We start from the raw sequence: 18,158 nt of genomic DNA, 5'->3' as shown, positions 1-18,158 counted from the left end.
ACTGAATGATTTCAAGCTCACACTTTGTCTAATAAACTTACATCTTTCATTCTTTATACAGATTGAGGGACTGTGGTTTGTCAGAGATCAGCTGTGATTATCTGGCAGCAGCACTGAAGTTCAACCCCTCCCATCTGAGAGAGCTGGACCTGAGCTGGAACAACAAGCTGCAGGATTCAGGAGTGAAGCATCTGTGTGGTTTCCTGGAGAGTCCAGGATGTGGACTTGAAACTCTGAGGTCAGTCAGCATGTTTTAGTTGTGCTGAGATGAATATGATGTGAAAGTTGTGCTGACACTAAACTGCAGACATCAGGCTGATATTATACTGATCCACACTGAGGATCTTCATGGTAAAGTCTGTTTTCTTCTTCTCTGGTTTAGTCCATTGACTGCAGCAGAACAATGTTCACATTTCAAACCTTCAAAGAAGAAGAAAAATCCTCCACTGGATAATTCACTGTGAAACTCTCCAACTCTTCATTCCACCTTAAAGTCTGTCTGACACTGAAATCCAAAGCAAAATGTGCGTTTGCTTTACAGACAGCAGTCCAACACAAACATACACACATCATCCAAAACACAGTCCAACATCCAAATCTCCTCCACTGCCAGCATGAATGATGGGAAAGAGAAGGAGGAACACTCTGACATTCAGGGTTAGAATGAGTTTCATGAAGCAGACTGTGAAGATCAAAGCTGCATTAGAAAGCTTACATGAATGAATGAGTGGACAGAAGTGGACAGAGATCATCTGAAGCACTTCAAAGGCTTTAAATCAGCACATTTCTCTTTATTCTTTATCAACTCTGTTAGTTTCTCTCAGTTTTCTGTGGAATGAAGCTAACAGCAGGCTAATAAGATGCTGACCAATAGGTTTCTATTAAAGGTTGTAATTTGTATATGAAAAAGTGCTTTGGCTCAGCAGGGATCAGCTTACAGGTAGAATACAGCTGCTGGATGGGATTAGCATGTCATAGCTATCTACCAAACTGCTAACTGGGGGATTTCAGGCCATCTATGGATCATTTTTGCTAACTGTTTATTCAGCTTAGGCTCACAGGGCTGCAGCCTGTGCCCTAGCTGTCATAGGGCAAGAGGCGTGGTCCACCTGCACAGGTGAGCAGTCCATCACAGGGCCAACAGAGAGAGACAGAGAAGCACTCTCTCACATCCACACCTACAGCCAATTTAGAAGCACCAATGAACCTAAGCAGCATTTCATTGGACTGTGGGAGAACATCCAACCTCCACAGAAAGGCCAACAAGCTTCAACCTACAACCTTCTTGCTTTAAGGCACTAGTGCGAACCACTTTTCCCCATTTCAGCCCAAATCCTGCATCTTCCTGTTCCTGACTCCAGGCCAGCTCCACTAAAACTTTCTCATCAGACACTGCCACCTAGTGGAGGAAGTCTTAGTCCCATTTGAAGCTTCAGATTACAGTTAGTTCCTTTACAAAGAGGTGGAGGTGGTGGGGCCACAGCACCATCATCACTGAGTGCCATAGGACACTTAACCTTTGTTTCCATATGCTGGGAACTTCCTGTTGTTCCAAGGAGGACTGGAAAATGTGTGAAAATCTCCCAGTCAGTTCCTCACAGCACACTTCAATCATTTCCCTCCCACAGCATCAGGACCAGGGCTTTTTCTCTCTTTGGTCCCACTAAGAGATTTCCACACAAACACCTCATCAGTGGGACTCTCAGAGCTACCAGCCCTTTGCTACAATCACAAAGCTCTTCATTGAAATCAATGATATCAAAGCTGGAATCAAATGAGTCCAAGTCTTCTGCTGATTCAGCATCACATTCATCTTTGCTCCTTGTTCTGCATCCCCACCATGGACTTCATTCCTTTCCAAGCCAGCCTTGAGTGTCCTTTATTCAGCTCATCCTCTGCTTTACTTTTACACCTGATTTTAGCTGCTTTATCTCTCTTTCAACAAGTTTCTGTGCCTCAATCTTTTTCTTCTCTCCCTCATAACAAGACAGCTTCTTCTGCCTGAGAACATGTTGGAGTGATTTACTAATCCAGGGCTGCTTATTGGGGAAAATACTTCCTGTTTCCAAAGTAATCCCCATTTTTCCCAGAAAGAAATGTAAGTAGAAATCGATGATCTAAGTGAGAACATGAGCCTTTAACAATAGCAGCAAAATATCTCTCCAATCTCAATACTCCCTCTCTCGACCTCTGGAACACCAGAGGTCACAATACATTGTGTTGGGTCACTCCTCGGCCCACTCAGCTGCTTCCATGTCCATCCATGGCATCATGGACATCGGGGTCACCACTCCCGCTCTGACCCTCTCTAGCCGTCCTCTGGCTCAGCAAATCAGACAACCTCATGTCATCTAAGTGGCCCAGTAATAAACACCAGCTCCCCCTCGAGAACACTCCATGCGTAAGATTAGGTTTTTTCTGCGTCCCTCTCTTGTGGTCCATCATGCCTCGGGCCTCCAGGATCCTCACCCCCCTGTGGTCGCCGAGATCTTGTGTAAAGCAAACCAAACACCTTTTCCTGCACCTCCCTAACTTATCATCTTTGGGACTCTTTAATCAAAAGCCTGATCCTAATTATCTTCTTGACTTATTGACTTGTATTTATATATATTCTTCAACGTTACTCATCATTTTAAAACTCTTAAAACGCTGCTTTCACGTCCCTGCATGCGTTTCCTGTCGCTTGCCTTATCTAATCATCAACATCCTGTACACAGAACTCTCGCTGCTGCAAGGCCTCCACTCTGACCTAGAATCTCCTTTCACAAGAAAATCATTATAAGCTTCTATTCTACTAAAAGATCCAAAAAAAAAACAACCACTTTAATCAATTAAGTTTAAACATATAAGCAATTACTCCTGCATACATTTTATCACAGCTAAACGCTGCCTTGAAACAACTCCTGTGTGTTAACACTAACTTCATTTTAAAACTCACATTTCCTATGTTATAACCTGTTTTTGGTACAGCCTTTTTATTTCATCTTGCTCCTTTGATGTAACAATACCTTTTCATTCTAGTTTATCAGACTTAACCAAAATATATGCTTTCCTTCCTTTGGTCCTTCTCTAAAGCAAGAAACTCCTATTCAGTTCCTCTTTTCTGTCACTTGTTACAGGGCCAGCTCAAGTTCAGTTAAACGCTAAATTAATTTGAGGCCTTTTGCCTGGAATCAATACTGTCATGTGTGTTTATGGACTCTGTGTCTGTAAGCGTGTGCAATCCTTCAATAACTCATATCATCCTCACAGTAGATTGGCTAATCATAGCGCTAGCCAAAGGCTCGTGACCCACAAGAGACGAATTGAGCCACAACTCCCTTAAAGGCACAAAATGCAATATGTATAAAAAGTCATTTCTACGTATAAGCTCTCCCCTTTATCCTAAAAATAAATCTATGTAATATCTGTATGTGTGTCTTCTATTCATTAATGTAATTGTCAGTTATTTTCTCTCTTTATTTTACCTTCTTTTTGTTTACCTCTTTGTTTGTGACGTGGACATCCCTAAACCATCCTGAGTTCCGGCTTCAATTTCAACCCAATTGTACCCTCTATTCTCGCAGTCGAACTCGTCTGGGCTTCACCTTCCCACTGGCCCCTGTGCCCTTCTCTTAGTGTCCTTTGTTGTCTTGTGATCCCCAGCAAACACAGTCTGTTTCTTCTCTGTTTCTTCTCCGTTGCTCTTTTCAGTATTTTCCTTTTAGATTAAATCCCAGCCTGGCAAAATATCCCATTCAGTGTCTTTAAACAGTTATGTCACACTGTTCTTACCAGCCTGCAGTTCACCGTGCATTTTCCATCACGTGCTTTTCTTCCATGCTGCTGCTGGTATCGTCAGTGTAGTTTCAGTTGCACTGTCTTTTGCCTGCTGTTAATTCTTGAAGTCCACGATGTTCTGTCGGTCTTCATCAGGAGATTAACTGTCCTATGAGCTTCTTCTCAGGATCGGGACAAGTGGGAGGTCAAGCTGTAAAATTTTAAGCCAAAATCTGGCCTGTTTTCCTCCCAATTCTGTTAATCAATGGTTTTGTACTCAAGATTCTAGGTTGAAAGAAGTCCACCTGTATTGACACACTAAAGCATACAATTAATATCCTTTTCATTTCTTTTCTTAAAACCTCCATTTGCTTCATCTGCCTGGAGTTTAACTCGTATGTTTCTCTCTCTGTGTGCTCACTTGTCACAGTCAGTTCCTTTTATGGGCATGCAAAGTTCCTGTCACACACACCATTTCCTGTCAACCTTGCAGCTGCTCAGAACCATATTTTCTGTTTCTATCTCTCCTGTTTTGTTTTTTTTACAGGCTAATAAAACTCTTGTTTTACTAAGTCTTGATCTAAAACAATTCACCCTTATTTCACGCACACACTTCTAAATATACTAAATTCTTTGCGTTTGTCAGATCGTCTCACACACACACCGCCTTTTCTCTCACACTTCCACTTCTGCACTCACTCTACTATCAACTTTCATAGTGTTATTATTATTTATTATTTTGTACAAATCACACCCAATCACTCAAAGCCTGCTACTCACAGCATTCACACACTTAAACTGTGACAAGAGTTGAGGAATATACTCACAACACGCTTTCCTAAGAGTATTTCAGACATGCCTTTCATAATCAGAAAGAGCAAGTCAAAGAAAACAATTGAAACCTCTATTAATTCTCACAGCACACACATAGAATAGAAAAAATAAAACACACCAGCATTTATTGCTGATGAGAGGTTACTCCTAAAAGTAATATGTTAGTCTTAAATATATACAGTGCACTCACTATATTTATATATCAAAACTCAGTCAATTACTATACATTCACTACGGCAACTCAAAACTTTATTTATAGCCCTCTAATGAACATAAATGGCGTCTTAAACACACACTCAACAATGTTTGCAGCAGTATTTGTAAAACCAACTGTGGTTTAAACAGTTCACTGCTGACTAATTTGCATTTTCACACTCACACACACACAGTCTAAAAATAGCTCCAGCACTGCCTCAGACTCCTTTCACACAGAGATCTCTTATTTTATATTACAAAGACGTCTTATATTTACAACCACTGTCACATCTGTCAGCTTTAGCGCCTAAACAATTTCGACAAATTTAAGTTAACGGTCCAACCGATAAAGTCCAACTTTTTTGTGATCAATTAACCAGTATCTGTCCAACAGTTTCTGGCCTCATCTCTAAAATCCCTAACTCAATTTAAAAGCGTCAACAAACCCAAACTTTGCCTGAAGCTCTATTTTTGGCATTTCACAGCCAAGGCTTACCCCGAAGTTTTAAGTTAAAGTTACACGCCCGAAGTCCAACTTCTGCTGGCCAAAAAAGCGCAGACTACCGTTCCAAACGGTAAGGAGACTCTAACTCCTAGTTATTCTGGAGTGTCCCAAGCTCCACAGTGACCAACTGACTATCCCTCTTCGAGGACAATGCCTAAGCGTCCTTGGCATTGGCAAGCGTTACCTCTGAGCACTGTGCTTCCTATCAGTCCAACTGACGTTCTTGAATAATTTATAATACTTTGGAACAACAGTAAAACAGCCAAAAAAGTGTAAGACTGAAGCAGGTCCAACCTTATAACCAATACGGGCTCCACCCCAAACAATAACCAAATTCCCTAATATACTAAAATCACTCAGCAGTCCAACTGCTTTCCACGGTCCAACCGTATTAAATCCTTTAGCGGTCCAACCGCATTAAATCCTCAGTACTGTCATGAGATTCTCATCAAAATCAAAGCAGACATTCCCCAGTAATTTCAGTGAGTAGACTTTAATTTGTAATGTCCAATTTGGCACACTTTGGAAATAATTCAACAGGTAGTGCCTTACCTTTGGATAAGCGGCTTAGAACAACAATGAGAAAAAGAGAGCTGATTATTAGCTCATCAAAACACAAAACAAAATCACAATGAATTATCGGTTAATTTCATTTAAAATAATTCATTAAGTATTTATGTACAATTCAAATTAGTTAATTACATATTTTGTTGGTTTGTTTTCTATTTTAATTATTTTACTGACACATTTAATGAATTATTTAATGATGTATTTATTTAATTCACGTTGCTACTCCTGGCCCTGCATCGCTGTTCATAAATACATTTTATTTGTCAGCTTCACCCATCAAAGTCAGGGGGCGGGGTTAATGCTGATCAAGTCAACACCATTGCTTTGGTCTGGTGGGCGTTCTTTTAGTGGGCTTTTCTCAATACTAAGTAGGCCTACACACCAGGGTTTGGACATGTGTGGACCCAAACTATACTTTTACCCTTTTTTGTGTGTCACCAAATACACTTTAATATTTTCTAGACAAGAATGTAGTGGCATAATCTTTAACCTCTTTTGGCTCCAAACAGAAGTGACAGACTTGAGCAGGGTTCATTTAAAGGCTGACAGAAGTGGAGTGGTGATGGGGAGATGTTTGACAGGACAGTGTTTCAGCCTCCACAGGTTCATGTTGTGCTCCATCAGTCAGTGAAGATGAAGTCAGTGCTGATGAGGCTGTAGAGTGTGTGAGGGATGTGAATGAGGATGATGAAGATCTGATGATAGCAGATAAAAACAGGCTGCAGAGACTTTGAGCCATACAGGGCACACAGTGTGTGTACAGAACAGCTGAAATCATTATGGAGGCCTCACTGGAATATGGAAGCATCACAGTACAGCTTCAGTGAAGCATTAAAGTCTCTGATATGAGATGAGAAATGAAGCAGCCAGAGCTTTTTCATGAGTGGAAACCCACTGTGACTGTGAGCTGCTGCTACAGCCTCCAGATTAGCCAGCAGCTCATCCTGCTCAACATGGACCTGTGGTCAGAGTGTGTGCTGGATAATCCGGCCCAGGATGAGGCCAAACTGACATGGGATGAAATGTCTGTCACATAATTGAGCTTAGTGTAGTTTCATTTCTGCACAATTTAAAAACAACCAAAACTTTGTTCTGTCTTTTCTATGTTATACTGTAGACTTTCTTTGATACTGTGTCCAAAAGGAGCAGCTTTTACTTTGAAGGGGAGGCGTCTCTGTTTCCTCTTCAGGTTGGATGATGGAAGCAAATTAGTAGCTGTGTCCCAAAACGTCGGCTGCATCCTCCAGAGGCTGCATTTGAAGGCCGATTACGTCACAGCCACGCGATGAAGGCTGTCCGTATTTGTCGACTCCTTCAAATGTGCCCGACAAATGCGTCCTTCATTTCCCCGAATTTGAAGGATTCGTCGGGTGTGTCCTTCGTGGCCCACCATATCCCAGAATTCATAGCGCGGCCCAGCCAAATTTCAGCTGCCAACAATGGCGGCTGCTACTAAGTTTTCAAATTACTCTTATTAATCTTTCTGGGTCACAAAATAAACTTTTAACATATTTTCAGGCGAGAAAGTAGCTGTGTAAACTTCAAATATCTGCTCGGTTTATCAAGACATCGCATATTTGCAAAAGTGTGCCGACGTTTTCGGAGACGTCTGTTCCCCACCCGCTCGCTAGCAAGCCGGGGGGTTCAATGGTCACTCCAGCCGGCGAGAGCAGCGGACGCCCGGCTTCATCGTTTTCAGACCCCTGCTCTTTCACTACTCAGGTTAAACATGATATATAAGTCACTCGGATAACTTAAAAATGTAATTGTTTGCCTTTTTTCTGTGTTTTATTTGTTCCGGAGTAAATCGGTTTGGCTGAGATCAAAGTTCCTCCGGGATTTTCAAACAGCTGAATAAACGTTAAACAGGAAACTGATTAAACAGAAGTGTGAGACGGTCGAGAATTTACGCCAGTGTCCTGTTATATTTTAGATAGCAAGGAGCAGACGGCCGAGTTTATTAAACTCCACCGACACAGCGGTGACGCAAATCTGAAGGCTCGACCGTCCCATTTCACAGCCTCGCACTTCCAGCCTTTTCAGTCTTTGAAGGACCCGGCCCACGTAGACTGCGAATACCGGGTCCTCCGAAGGATGCAGCCGACGTTTTGGGACACAGCTAGTGTGTGATGTTCTTTCAGTGTTGCACTTTGTAGACGCTCCCTGAGCACTGGTCTCACAGCCAGCTGCACATAGAGACCAGTGTTGTTAGTCCAGGTCAGAAGATGACTTGTTGGAGTGAAAATGAGCTTGTAGTTTGTCTGCTTTAATAATGTGACTGGAAAAAGGTGTTGGACTTCAAATATGTCCATTTCTTTCACACTTCACCTTTAAAAGTGAAGCCTTGTGGTTCCTGGAAGGAAAAACACGACTTTTTCAAGTCTTTGTCCTGTTTTTATGAGAAATGTACGACTTTAATGTGAAACATTCAGAGTTTTTTCTCTTGTTGTGTTTGTTTGAAGCTGCTTCCTGTTGGCTTCAGCTGTTTGGAGTTTCCATTTTCTAAACTTCTACATTCTGAACCTTCTTCAGCTCTGAACAGATGATGAAACACTGAATGATTTCAAGCTCACACTTTGTCTAATAGACTTACATCTTTCATTCTTTATACAGATTGTGGGGCTGTGGTTTGTCAGAGATCAGCTGTGATTATCTGGCAGCAGCACTGAAGTCCAACCCCTCCCATCTGAGACAGCTGGACCTGAGCGACAACTACAAGCTGCAGGATTCAGGAGTGAAGCATCTGTGTGGTTTCCTGGAGAGTCCAGGATGTGGACTTGAAACTCTGGGGTCAGTCAGCATGTTTTAGTTGTGCTGAGATGAATATGATGTGAAAGTTGTGCTGACACTAAACTGCAGACATCAGGCTGATATTATACTGATCCACACTGAGGATCTTCATGGTAAAGTCTGTTTTCTTCTTCTCTGGTTTAGTCCATTGACTGCAGCAGAACAATGTTCACATTTCAAACAGTGAGACTCAACGTATGGCCCGCGGCCCACACGCGGCCTGCCCACCTTCCCTGATTCAGAGAGAGGGGACCCTGATTAACTGTGTAGTGTTCTTCCTCACAGTTCTAAGTATCAGACACAACAATGAATAATCCACAGCTGACTGTCTTTAGCAGGTCAAAGGTCACGGCACACAGCAGACAGTGGGAAATATTATAACTCTGATCATTTATCAGCACATATCCATATGTATAAAAACAAAGCTGACACTGTGAGACTTGATCAGAGGTGTGATCATCACAGCAGAGGCCTTTGTGTCAAAGTCACTGAGGATCAAACAGAAACACATGAAGCAGATTTTCCTGTTCTGGCTTTTTATAGCAGATAACCTTCAAAATATTCTGCAGTCCATCAAAAACTGAAGCAAACCATGAATCAACATGTGAACATGAGCTGATGCTGCTGAAGTGAAGCAAAGTTACAGAGGTTTGATTACAGACACAGCTGAGAGTTTGTAATCTGTCATCATTTTAAAAGGTTTACATTTCTTCAGTATATCCACATTTGCAGCTGGTACCTCAACCTCCACTTGTCCAACACAACTGCTGTCCACTGCCTCCATGACATTGTGATTTTGCTGTTGGTCTTCTGTCAGATCTTCATCAATCACTTCTGCACGGGGCACACCTTCAGACTCTACAGCTGCATAACGAAAGCCTGTAAGATAAAATTAGACATAAGGTAAATGTACACCAATATTCCAATGACAGGTGTGTGATTCATCTGGAAGTTATGTGCGGATTAGTGTACAGTGATAGCAATTTAGTATGTTTTTAGAGGGGGGGGGGGGGGGGGGTGTTTACCTCGATGGGTGCTCTTTTTCGCTTCCGTTGCGTACGCCTTGAGTGCCGGTCCGAGTCTGATACAAGTATGTCGTCATGCCCCATGTGCAGTGTTGGTGCCCAGTCTGGATTTGTTACATCCATTTCATATGCTGGTTTGCCTGCAATAATGCCAAATCATAAGCTACTCAGTCGACATGATGTGGTTCTGCAGCATCACACATTAGCATGTTTTATCTCATTATCTATGACCTCAGCACGTTGAAAATAACACTAAAAGCCTTTCAAGAGTGATATGAATTAATTTAGAACTCACCGGAAAGAAAATGCCGTGAGCAAACCAACAAAAAGCTGGGGATTGCAGAGAACTCGATATCCGCTCGTCTCACCGCTGCAATCCAAGCCTGACGTCTTTGTTTAGTAATATCGGATACATGGGATCCCTCACGTTGCCTCCAGGATGGAAAACGATGAAAAGAGAGCCCGTTATCCAGCTTCTTGCCTTCACGATCGTGTGATCTAACGTTGCAACCGACAACACAACACGTACGATCCATAGCTGAAATGGTATCCTTTGGCTGGCCTACTGTCATGGCGGAAGGGGGCATGGCCCATCTCCCGTGACATTACGCTCCAAAGCCCTATAGGTGGGAAAATGTACCATGTCGACCAATCAAAAATGATATGGAAACATGACATTTGGTTGTTTAGCAAAAGGGGGAAGTTTTAGGAGTGACCGGCAAGAGAGAGCGAGTGAGCGAAAGAGAGAGAGAGTTTTGATACGTGAGAGATTTGTGACGTTTACCGTGTTTGGTCTCAAGTTAGTTTGTTGTCTTGTGTATTTAGTGTGTAGCTGTTGTTTTGTTTTGTGTGTCAGTTCTACTAGTGATCGTCACAGTTGCTGCCTTAAAGCCAACAAAGGCAGATTGCAGTGTAAACGCTGAGTGACACACCTGCTGTCAGACCTGCAGGTTTATCCCTGTGCTGTTCTCATATGTGTTAGAGTGACACAAACTATTGTTTGACACCTGATTGTTCTGTAAATAGTTTGAAATAATTATATGAAAAACGTCTGAGCCTTGGCTGCATTTTTTGGTAAATAGTACCATATAACTTTGTTGTTTGCAAAACGTGTGCGTATTTTTAAAAATGTACAATCTCTATTTGCATTTCAAGTTATGAAGATGATTCGTTAAACATGTGTGTGGTTTTTACAGTCAAAATATCACTTTCTATTTGTATTTTAAATTTTGTCTGAATTTAGATAAATTGTGCTGATACAGTTGGTCAAAATGAGAAAATAACAGATTGGCAAGATAAACTGTTTTTAAAGGTAAAATATAGAGGCCACATCAAAAGTAGTCAAGAAGGGTTAAAGGCTAAAAGCAAAGTTGTCACCAAGTACTGTTTATATTTGTGTGTATTGCTGCAGCTTTTTTGAGTATTAATTTGGTGCCTTTGTGTGAAATAATGGTATTGTGAGTGATCCATATAGTCACAAAGAATAGCCACTTGTTTCTGTGCTACCAAAGTTCCCCGGCTTTCATTCAAAATGTGTTTATCGTCAGCACCTGCACATTAAACTACTTAAACATTATAAATGTCTTCAAGCTCACACTGAGGCCTGTGGGGTACTATCAGCCACTGAGACAGTACACACATTTATATGTGTTTGTATATGAATATTTCATACTTTAAGACTGCCTGTTTATTTAAGGGAGATGAACAAAATACATTGGAATTGTACAAAATAATATCATGGATGATAAATTACATAGATTTTAAGTAGATGCTTGTGCATTCTTAAAGTCTTATATGTTGAACTGAACTATGTGATCTGTTCAAAGCCTTAATCTTAATTTGAAGTGAAATGTGCATTTTGAGTTTATACACTATGTATATAAGGCGACCGTTTCCTTTTGCAGTATTTTTGTGTGGTGTACTTTTCTATGTCTTAACAAAAGGGGAACAAAGGTGTTTAAGTTCACCTAGGATGATGTGTTTTAATTTTCACATGGTCTTGCTTGAATTTGACCCTGACAAAGGCGTATGAACTCTGTCAGCTGTTTGGAGTTTCCATTTTCTAAACTTCTACATTCTGAACCTTCTTCAGCTCTGAACAGATGATGAAACACTGAATGATTTCAAGCTCACACTTTGTCTAATAAACTTACATCTTTCATTCTTTATACAGATTGTGGGGCTGTGGTTTGTCAGAGATCAGCTGTGATTATCTGGCAGCAGCACTGAAGTCCAACCCCTCCCATCTGAGACAGCTGGACCTGACCAGGAACTACAACCTGCAGGATTCAGGAGTGAAGCATCTGTGTGGTTTCCTGGAGAGTCCAGGATGTGGACTTGAAACTCTGGGGTCAGTCAGCATGTTTTAGTTGTGCTGAGATGAATATGATGTGAAAGTTGTGCTGACACTAAACTGCAGACATCAGGCTGATATTATACTGATCCACACTGAGGATCTTCATGGTAAAGTCTGTTTTCTTCTTCTCTGGTTTAGTCCATTGACTGCAGCAGAACAATGTTCACATTTCAAACCTTCAAAGAAGAAGAAAAATCCTCCACTGGATAATTCACTGTGAAACTCTCCAACTCTTCATTCCACCTTAAAGTCTGTCTGACACTGAAATCCAAAGCAAAATGTGCGTTTGCTTTACAGACAGCAGTCCAACACAAACATACACACATCATCCAAAACACAGTCCAACATCCAAATCTCCTCCACTGCCAGCATGAATGATGGGAAAGAGAAGGAGGAACACTCTGACATTCAGGGTTAGAATGAGTTTCATGAAGCAGACTGTGAAGATCAAAGCTGCATTAGAAAGCTTACATGAATGAATGAGTGGACAGAAGTGGACAGAGATCATCTGAAGCACTTCAAAGGCTTTAAATCAGCACATTTCTCTTTATTCTTTATCAACTCTGTTAGTTTCTCTCAGTTTTCTGTGGAATGAAGCTAACAGCAGGCTAATAAGATGCTGACCAATAGGTTTCTATTAAAGGTTGTAATTTGTATATGAAAAAGTGCTTTGGCTCAGCAGGGATCAGCTTACAGGTAGAATACAGCTGCTGGATGGGATTAGCATGTCATAGCTATCTACCAAACTGCTAACTGGGGGATTTCAGGCCATCTATGGATCATTTTTGCTAACTGTTTATTCAGCTTAGGCTCACAGGGCTGCAGCCTGTGCCCTAGCTGTCATAGGGCAAGAGGCGTGGTCCACCTGCACAGGTGAGCAGTCCATCACAGGGCCAACAGAGAGAGACAGAGAAGCACTCTCTCACATCCACACCTACAGCCAATTTAGAAGCACCAATGAACCTAAGCAGCATTTCATTGGACTGTGGGAGAACATCCAACCTCCACAGAAAGGCCAACAAGCTTCAACCTACAACCTTCTTGCTTTAAGGCACTAGTGCGAACCACTTTTCCCCATTTCAGCCCAAATCCTGCATCTTCCTGTTTTTGACTCCAGGCCAGCTCCACTAACACTTTCTCATCAGACACTGCCACCTAGTGGAGGAAGTCTTAGTCCCTGCTGGGAACTTCCTGTTGTTCCAAGGAGGACTGGAAAATGTGTGAAGATCTCCCAGTCAGTTCCTCACAGCACACTTCAATCATTTCCCTCCCACAGCATCAGGACCAGGGCTTTTTCTCTCTTTGGTCCCACTAAGAGATTTCCACACAAACACCTCATCAGTGGGACTCTCAGAGCTACCAGCCCTTTGCTACAATCACAAAGCTCTTCATTGAAATCAATGATATCAAAGCTGGAATCCAATGAGTCCAAGTCTTCTGCTGATTCAGCATCACATTCATCTTTGCTCCTTGTTCTGCATCCCCACCATGGACTTCATTCCTTTCCAAGCCAGCCTTGAGTGTCCTTTATTCAGCTCATCCTCTGCTTTACTTTTACACCTGATTTTAGCTGCTTTATCTCTCTTTCAACAAGTTTCTGTGCCTCAATCTTTTTCTTCTCTCCCTCATAACAAGACAGCTTCTTCTGCCTGAGAACATGTTGGAGTGATTTACTAATCCAGGGCTGCTTATTGGGGAAAATACTTCCTGTTTCCAAAGTAATCCCCATTTTTCCCAGAAAGAAATGTAAGTAGAAATCGATGATCTAAGTGAGAACATGAGCCTTTAAAAAGTCCCAGTGGGTGCAGTCAAAGCAGTCCCTCAGTCCCAGTATAGAGTCTTTGGTCCAGACTGGAACAACTGTGTGCCCAGTTTGAGCTCTCTTCAGTGCTGTGACCTGACAGACCCAGAGGGGCCATCACATCACATTTAGAAGCTCCCCTAATGGAGCCACAACACATGTCCAACACTTAGTCTGTCTTGTTGGACCAACTGGAAGAAATGATTCAAGGACTTAGTCACAGAACAGAGATTCAAATCTCCAAAATCCAACTGGCTGCATCAGGACATATAGTCTGAAACTCTGCACAGTTTCCTGTTTGAAGCTGCTTCCTGTTGGCTTCAGCTGTTTGGAGTTTCCATTTTCTAAACTTCTACATTCTGAACCTTCTTCAGCTCTGAACAGATGATGAAACACTGAATGATTTCAAGCTCACACTTTGTCTAATAAACTTACATCTTTCATTCTTTATACAGATTGAGTTTCTGTGGTTTGTCAGAGATCAGCTGTGATTATCTGGCAGCAGCACTGAAGTCCAACCCCTCCCATCTGAGAGAGCTGGACCTGTGGGGAAACAACCTGAAGGATCCAGATGTGAAGCAGCTGTCTGATCTTCAGCAGAGTCCAGACTACAGACTGGAGACTCTGAGGTCAGTAGAGTGATGGAGTGAGTGGGTGGTGCTGTCAGCAGTATTGTACTAAACACAGTCAGTATGAAGCAAAGATCCAGTGTTTCCTGTAAAGCTGCAGCTTCTCAGTGAAGCTGTGAGAGGAGAATGGTGACAGGCTTCAGGATTGGACACAAACACTTCCTGTTTCTGACCTTTATGGTCACCATGGTAACGGCTGACACGCTCTGATCAAACACTGTCAACAGCCAATCAGCTCTCTGAACAAAGCAGCACGCAGACCAATGACTGCATTCATTTCCAAGTTTAAAGCAGTGAAGAACACAGTCTGTAGGTGAGGAAGAATTTAGTGAGAGCAGATGTTTGGATGGAATTCCTCCAGTTAACAGCTGGAACCGTCCATCTGGATTGTTGGGCTTGTTGTTGGGGTTCCTACAGAGCTCAGAGTGGACACACCAAGGTTCTTCTAATGAATGAAAGTCCAAACTCAAACTAGGAGGGAAAAACATTTTCATCAACTTCAATAAAAATCCAAAGATTAGAAAAAGTGAAGCAACAATGAGTCCTAGTACAGTCCCAGCACTGAAGTCCCTGCTGCTCTTTATACTGGATGTGCTGCATCACTGACTGACAGCTGATGAAGAGTCTCTGGAAACACTCGTTTATCTCCTCTGCTCTTCCTTCTTCTCTCTGCAGGTGGAGCTGATGATGGTAAACAGGACGGTGTGTGTGCTGAGAGAGGAGGAGCTGTGTCCTGATGATCCAGAGAGGTTGAAGCAGCAGCAGCTTGTGTGTAGAGACGCTCTGACTGGGCCATGTTACTGGGAGGTGGAGAGGAGAGCTTCATCCAGCAGTGACTGACAGAGGAATGAGAAGAAGTGCAGATGACTGTCAGTGCTGCAGAGTGAACTGCTCTGAGAACAGCTCCACTGTCAGACACAATGTAGAGTCCAGCATCATCCCTGTGTGTCCCTCTGGATCTGACAGAGGATCATCAGTGTATCTGGACTGCTCTGCTGCTGCTCTGTCCTTCTACAGTCTCTGCACAGTCTCTGTCTGACTCTGGCTTCAGACCCTCCTGGATCAAACTCACCTGGAAAGACTTTCAAACATCACTCAATAGATTTGAATACAGAATATATTTGATATATACTGTAGATGTACTGTAGAGTTGCAGTTTGTCACTTGTAAATACAGTCTGTGAGCAGCTGTGAGCTGAAAGATCTTTCTAGAAACAGGAAATGTTTTCTCTCTTCTGTTGCTTTTTCATATATTTCCACAACATTAATATTGATCCCACCTGTCTCACCTGTTTCATGCTTTTATACATAATAACAGGACACGTGTGATCTGAGCGCTGCTGTGGTTGCTGTGCTGCACGTCTTCATTTAGATAACAGAGACATCTAGTGGTTCAGAGGGAGAACTGCAGGAGGTGGAGCTGTGTTTTAGCATGGAAAACTTTTTATCTTTTAGGCGCAGATACAAATATGACAAGTATCAGTGTGAGATACAAAAGGTCACATCAGTCAGCAGAGGGAACAGTGATCACACAGCAATGTAAGAATAGAAACATAACAGTGAATCTGGACATGTATACAGATGGAAGCAAACAAACAGGATGTAACACTACATTAAAGCCACAAATGGGAAGAAAACAAACACAAAGGAAAATATATTTGATCTCAGGAATCCAAATCAGATGCTTTAGAGCAGGGGTCGGCAACCCTGGGCATGCGTGTCACAGCTGGCAAGCGAAGGGTTAACTGATGGCACGACCATAGCTGGACTGGCCATCGGGCATACTGATGGTGATTTTTCGTTTTTCTGGGCCAATGATGTTTTTTATGATTTTTTTTTTTTTTGTAACGGTATAAACAATGAAAGATGGCAGATTGGCCGGATGCTGGTCGATGTGTAGAAATAACTCAGTTGTTTGGTGGTGGCTATGGCGGAGCTTCCACAGAGGCAGCAGGTGGATGAGGGATAGGGGAGGCGGGAGGAGCAGAGACCCGAGGCGGCCGCCGGTCCGAGTGTTGGCCCCCTTGAACTTTCCCACATTTTGTCACATTACAGCACAAACATGAATCAGTTTTATTGGAATTCCACGTGAAAGACCAACACAAAGTGGAACGGAAATCATACATGATTCCAAACATTTTTTACAATAAATAACTGCAAAGTGGGGTGTGCGTAATTATTCTGTCATGGAAAAACACACTGCCATCAACTGTTTTGTTTTTGTCAAAATCACTGTAATATAATCACTGTACCTTTATATACACGTGACTTATATTAATGCTGCTGCCCTCTTGTGGCTAAAGTGTAATTATGTTCTTGTTATTAGGGAAAACATTTGAGAGTAACATGACAAATGAGTCAGCACTTTGGCTTCAGCTTAAGAAATCCTCATTTTTATGTCATCAGTTAAAGTTGCATGTATTCATTATCATAAGTTAACCTTTAATATTGATGTCTTAAATTGATTTTACTTAAACTAGCAATAATTTTATGGTTGCATTAAATAAATGCATCACTAATGAATGAACTATTTCAGTAATTAATTTAAAAAATCTACATAATCAATTAAAGATATATATTAATAATGAATTATCCATTAATTTCATTTAAAATTTTTCAATATTTGTTTATATACAATTCAAATTAGTTAATTACATATTTAATCAATTATTGGTTTGTTTTCTATTTTGATTATTTTACTGACACATTTAATGAATTATTTAATGATGTATTTATTTAATTCACGTTGCTACTCCTGGCCCTGCATCGCTGTTCATAAATACATTTTATTTGTCAGCTTCACCCATCAAAGTCAGGGGGCGGGGTTAATGCTGATCAAGTCAAAACCATTGCTTTGGTCTGGTGGGCGTTCTTTTAGTGGGCTTTTCTGTCACGGCCTGCGTGGCAGACTATGATGAGGGGAAGGAGGACCCAAATGCCAACACGTTCTCACTCCTGTATGGAGGACCACAAGAGCCACGCGCATCGAAATAAAGAATTCTGTGCTTAAGTAATGAATTATAGAATAAATTCTGCATTTGTAAATTCATTTTTGAATTCCCATTTAATAAACTGATTTTTGAAATGCTTTTAAAAACTGCATTTCAAAATCCTTTTTCCAATTGCACTTTAATAAACTGCATAAATTGCATGAATGAAGGGATCCTGCAGCGAAACGGAGAGCCCAACCTCTGACTTAGTGCCTGTTTACTCAGTCTGACCACCTGTGAAGTTAACGCGCTAACGTGGCTAACGCTAGCATCACCACACGTAGCCCCGTTATTTTAAGGTCATCTTAGCTCATGAAAGTTTAACGTCGCAGCTGTACGAGCTAGCTACGTGTTTTGTAAGCTGCTGTGCTCTTCACAAATAAAGCTGGAAGCAGCTCAGACTATTAGAACCAGCACTGAGGCCTGTTACATTTATGTTAGAGCAACAGCTGCAGCCTTTAAACTAGCGATTAAAATGCTGACAGTAATCAGAATCAAAAACGGTTTTATTGCCAAATGTTGAGCAGGTTTACAACATTAGGAAATTGCTGCGGTGCTTCAGTGCAAACATACTGTCATATAACACTTAAATAAAAATAAAAATAAGGATTAAAAGTGCTAAGTAGATAGATATATACATGAGTGCAGGTGGTGATCAGGGCCAAACATGGAATGATGCAGTGAACACAGCGTAGGGTCACGTGG

General features: G+C 41.7%; 3 protein-coding genes across 3 annotated transcripts in view; all 3 read left to right on the top strand.

Moving 5' to 3' along the window:
* Positions 1-15,685, top strand: part of LOC145425233 (protein NLRC3-like) — a 29,178-nt gene extending 13,493 nt beyond the window's left edge. Inside the window, exons 3-4 of the mRNA XM_080298209.1 lie at positions 14,291-14,464; positions 15,140-15,685. Coding sequence (XP_080154335.1) covers positions 14,291-14,464; positions 15,140-15,149 — 184 coding nt within the window. The 3' untranslated portion in view covers positions 15,150-15,685. The remainder of the gene's footprint in view (positions 1-14,290; positions 14,465-15,139) is intronic.
* LOC145422960 (protein NLRC3-like) overlaps positions 1-18,158 on the top strand; it is a gene marked incomplete at its 5' end in the record, with an annotated part of 416,117 nt that overhangs the window by 226,496 nt on the left and 171,463 nt on the right. The window lies entirely within an intron of this gene.
* Positions 1-18,158, top strand: part of LOC113017568 (protein NLRC3-like) — a 238,603-nt gene that overhangs the window by 170,726 nt on the left and 49,719 nt on the right. The gene's annotated exons all lie outside the window — the stretch shown is intronic.

The sequence above is a fragment of the Astatotilapia calliptera genome, chromosome 3 (assembly GCF_964374335.1).
Source record: "Astatotilapia calliptera chromosome 3, fAstCal68.1, whole genome shotgun sequence".
Taxonomy (NCBI): domain Eukaryota; kingdom Metazoa; phylum Chordata; class Actinopteri; order Cichliformes; family Cichlidae; genus Astatotilapia; species Astatotilapia calliptera.
Note: the sequence above shows the minus strand (reverse complement) of the source record. Positions and strands in the feature narration are given on the sequence as shown.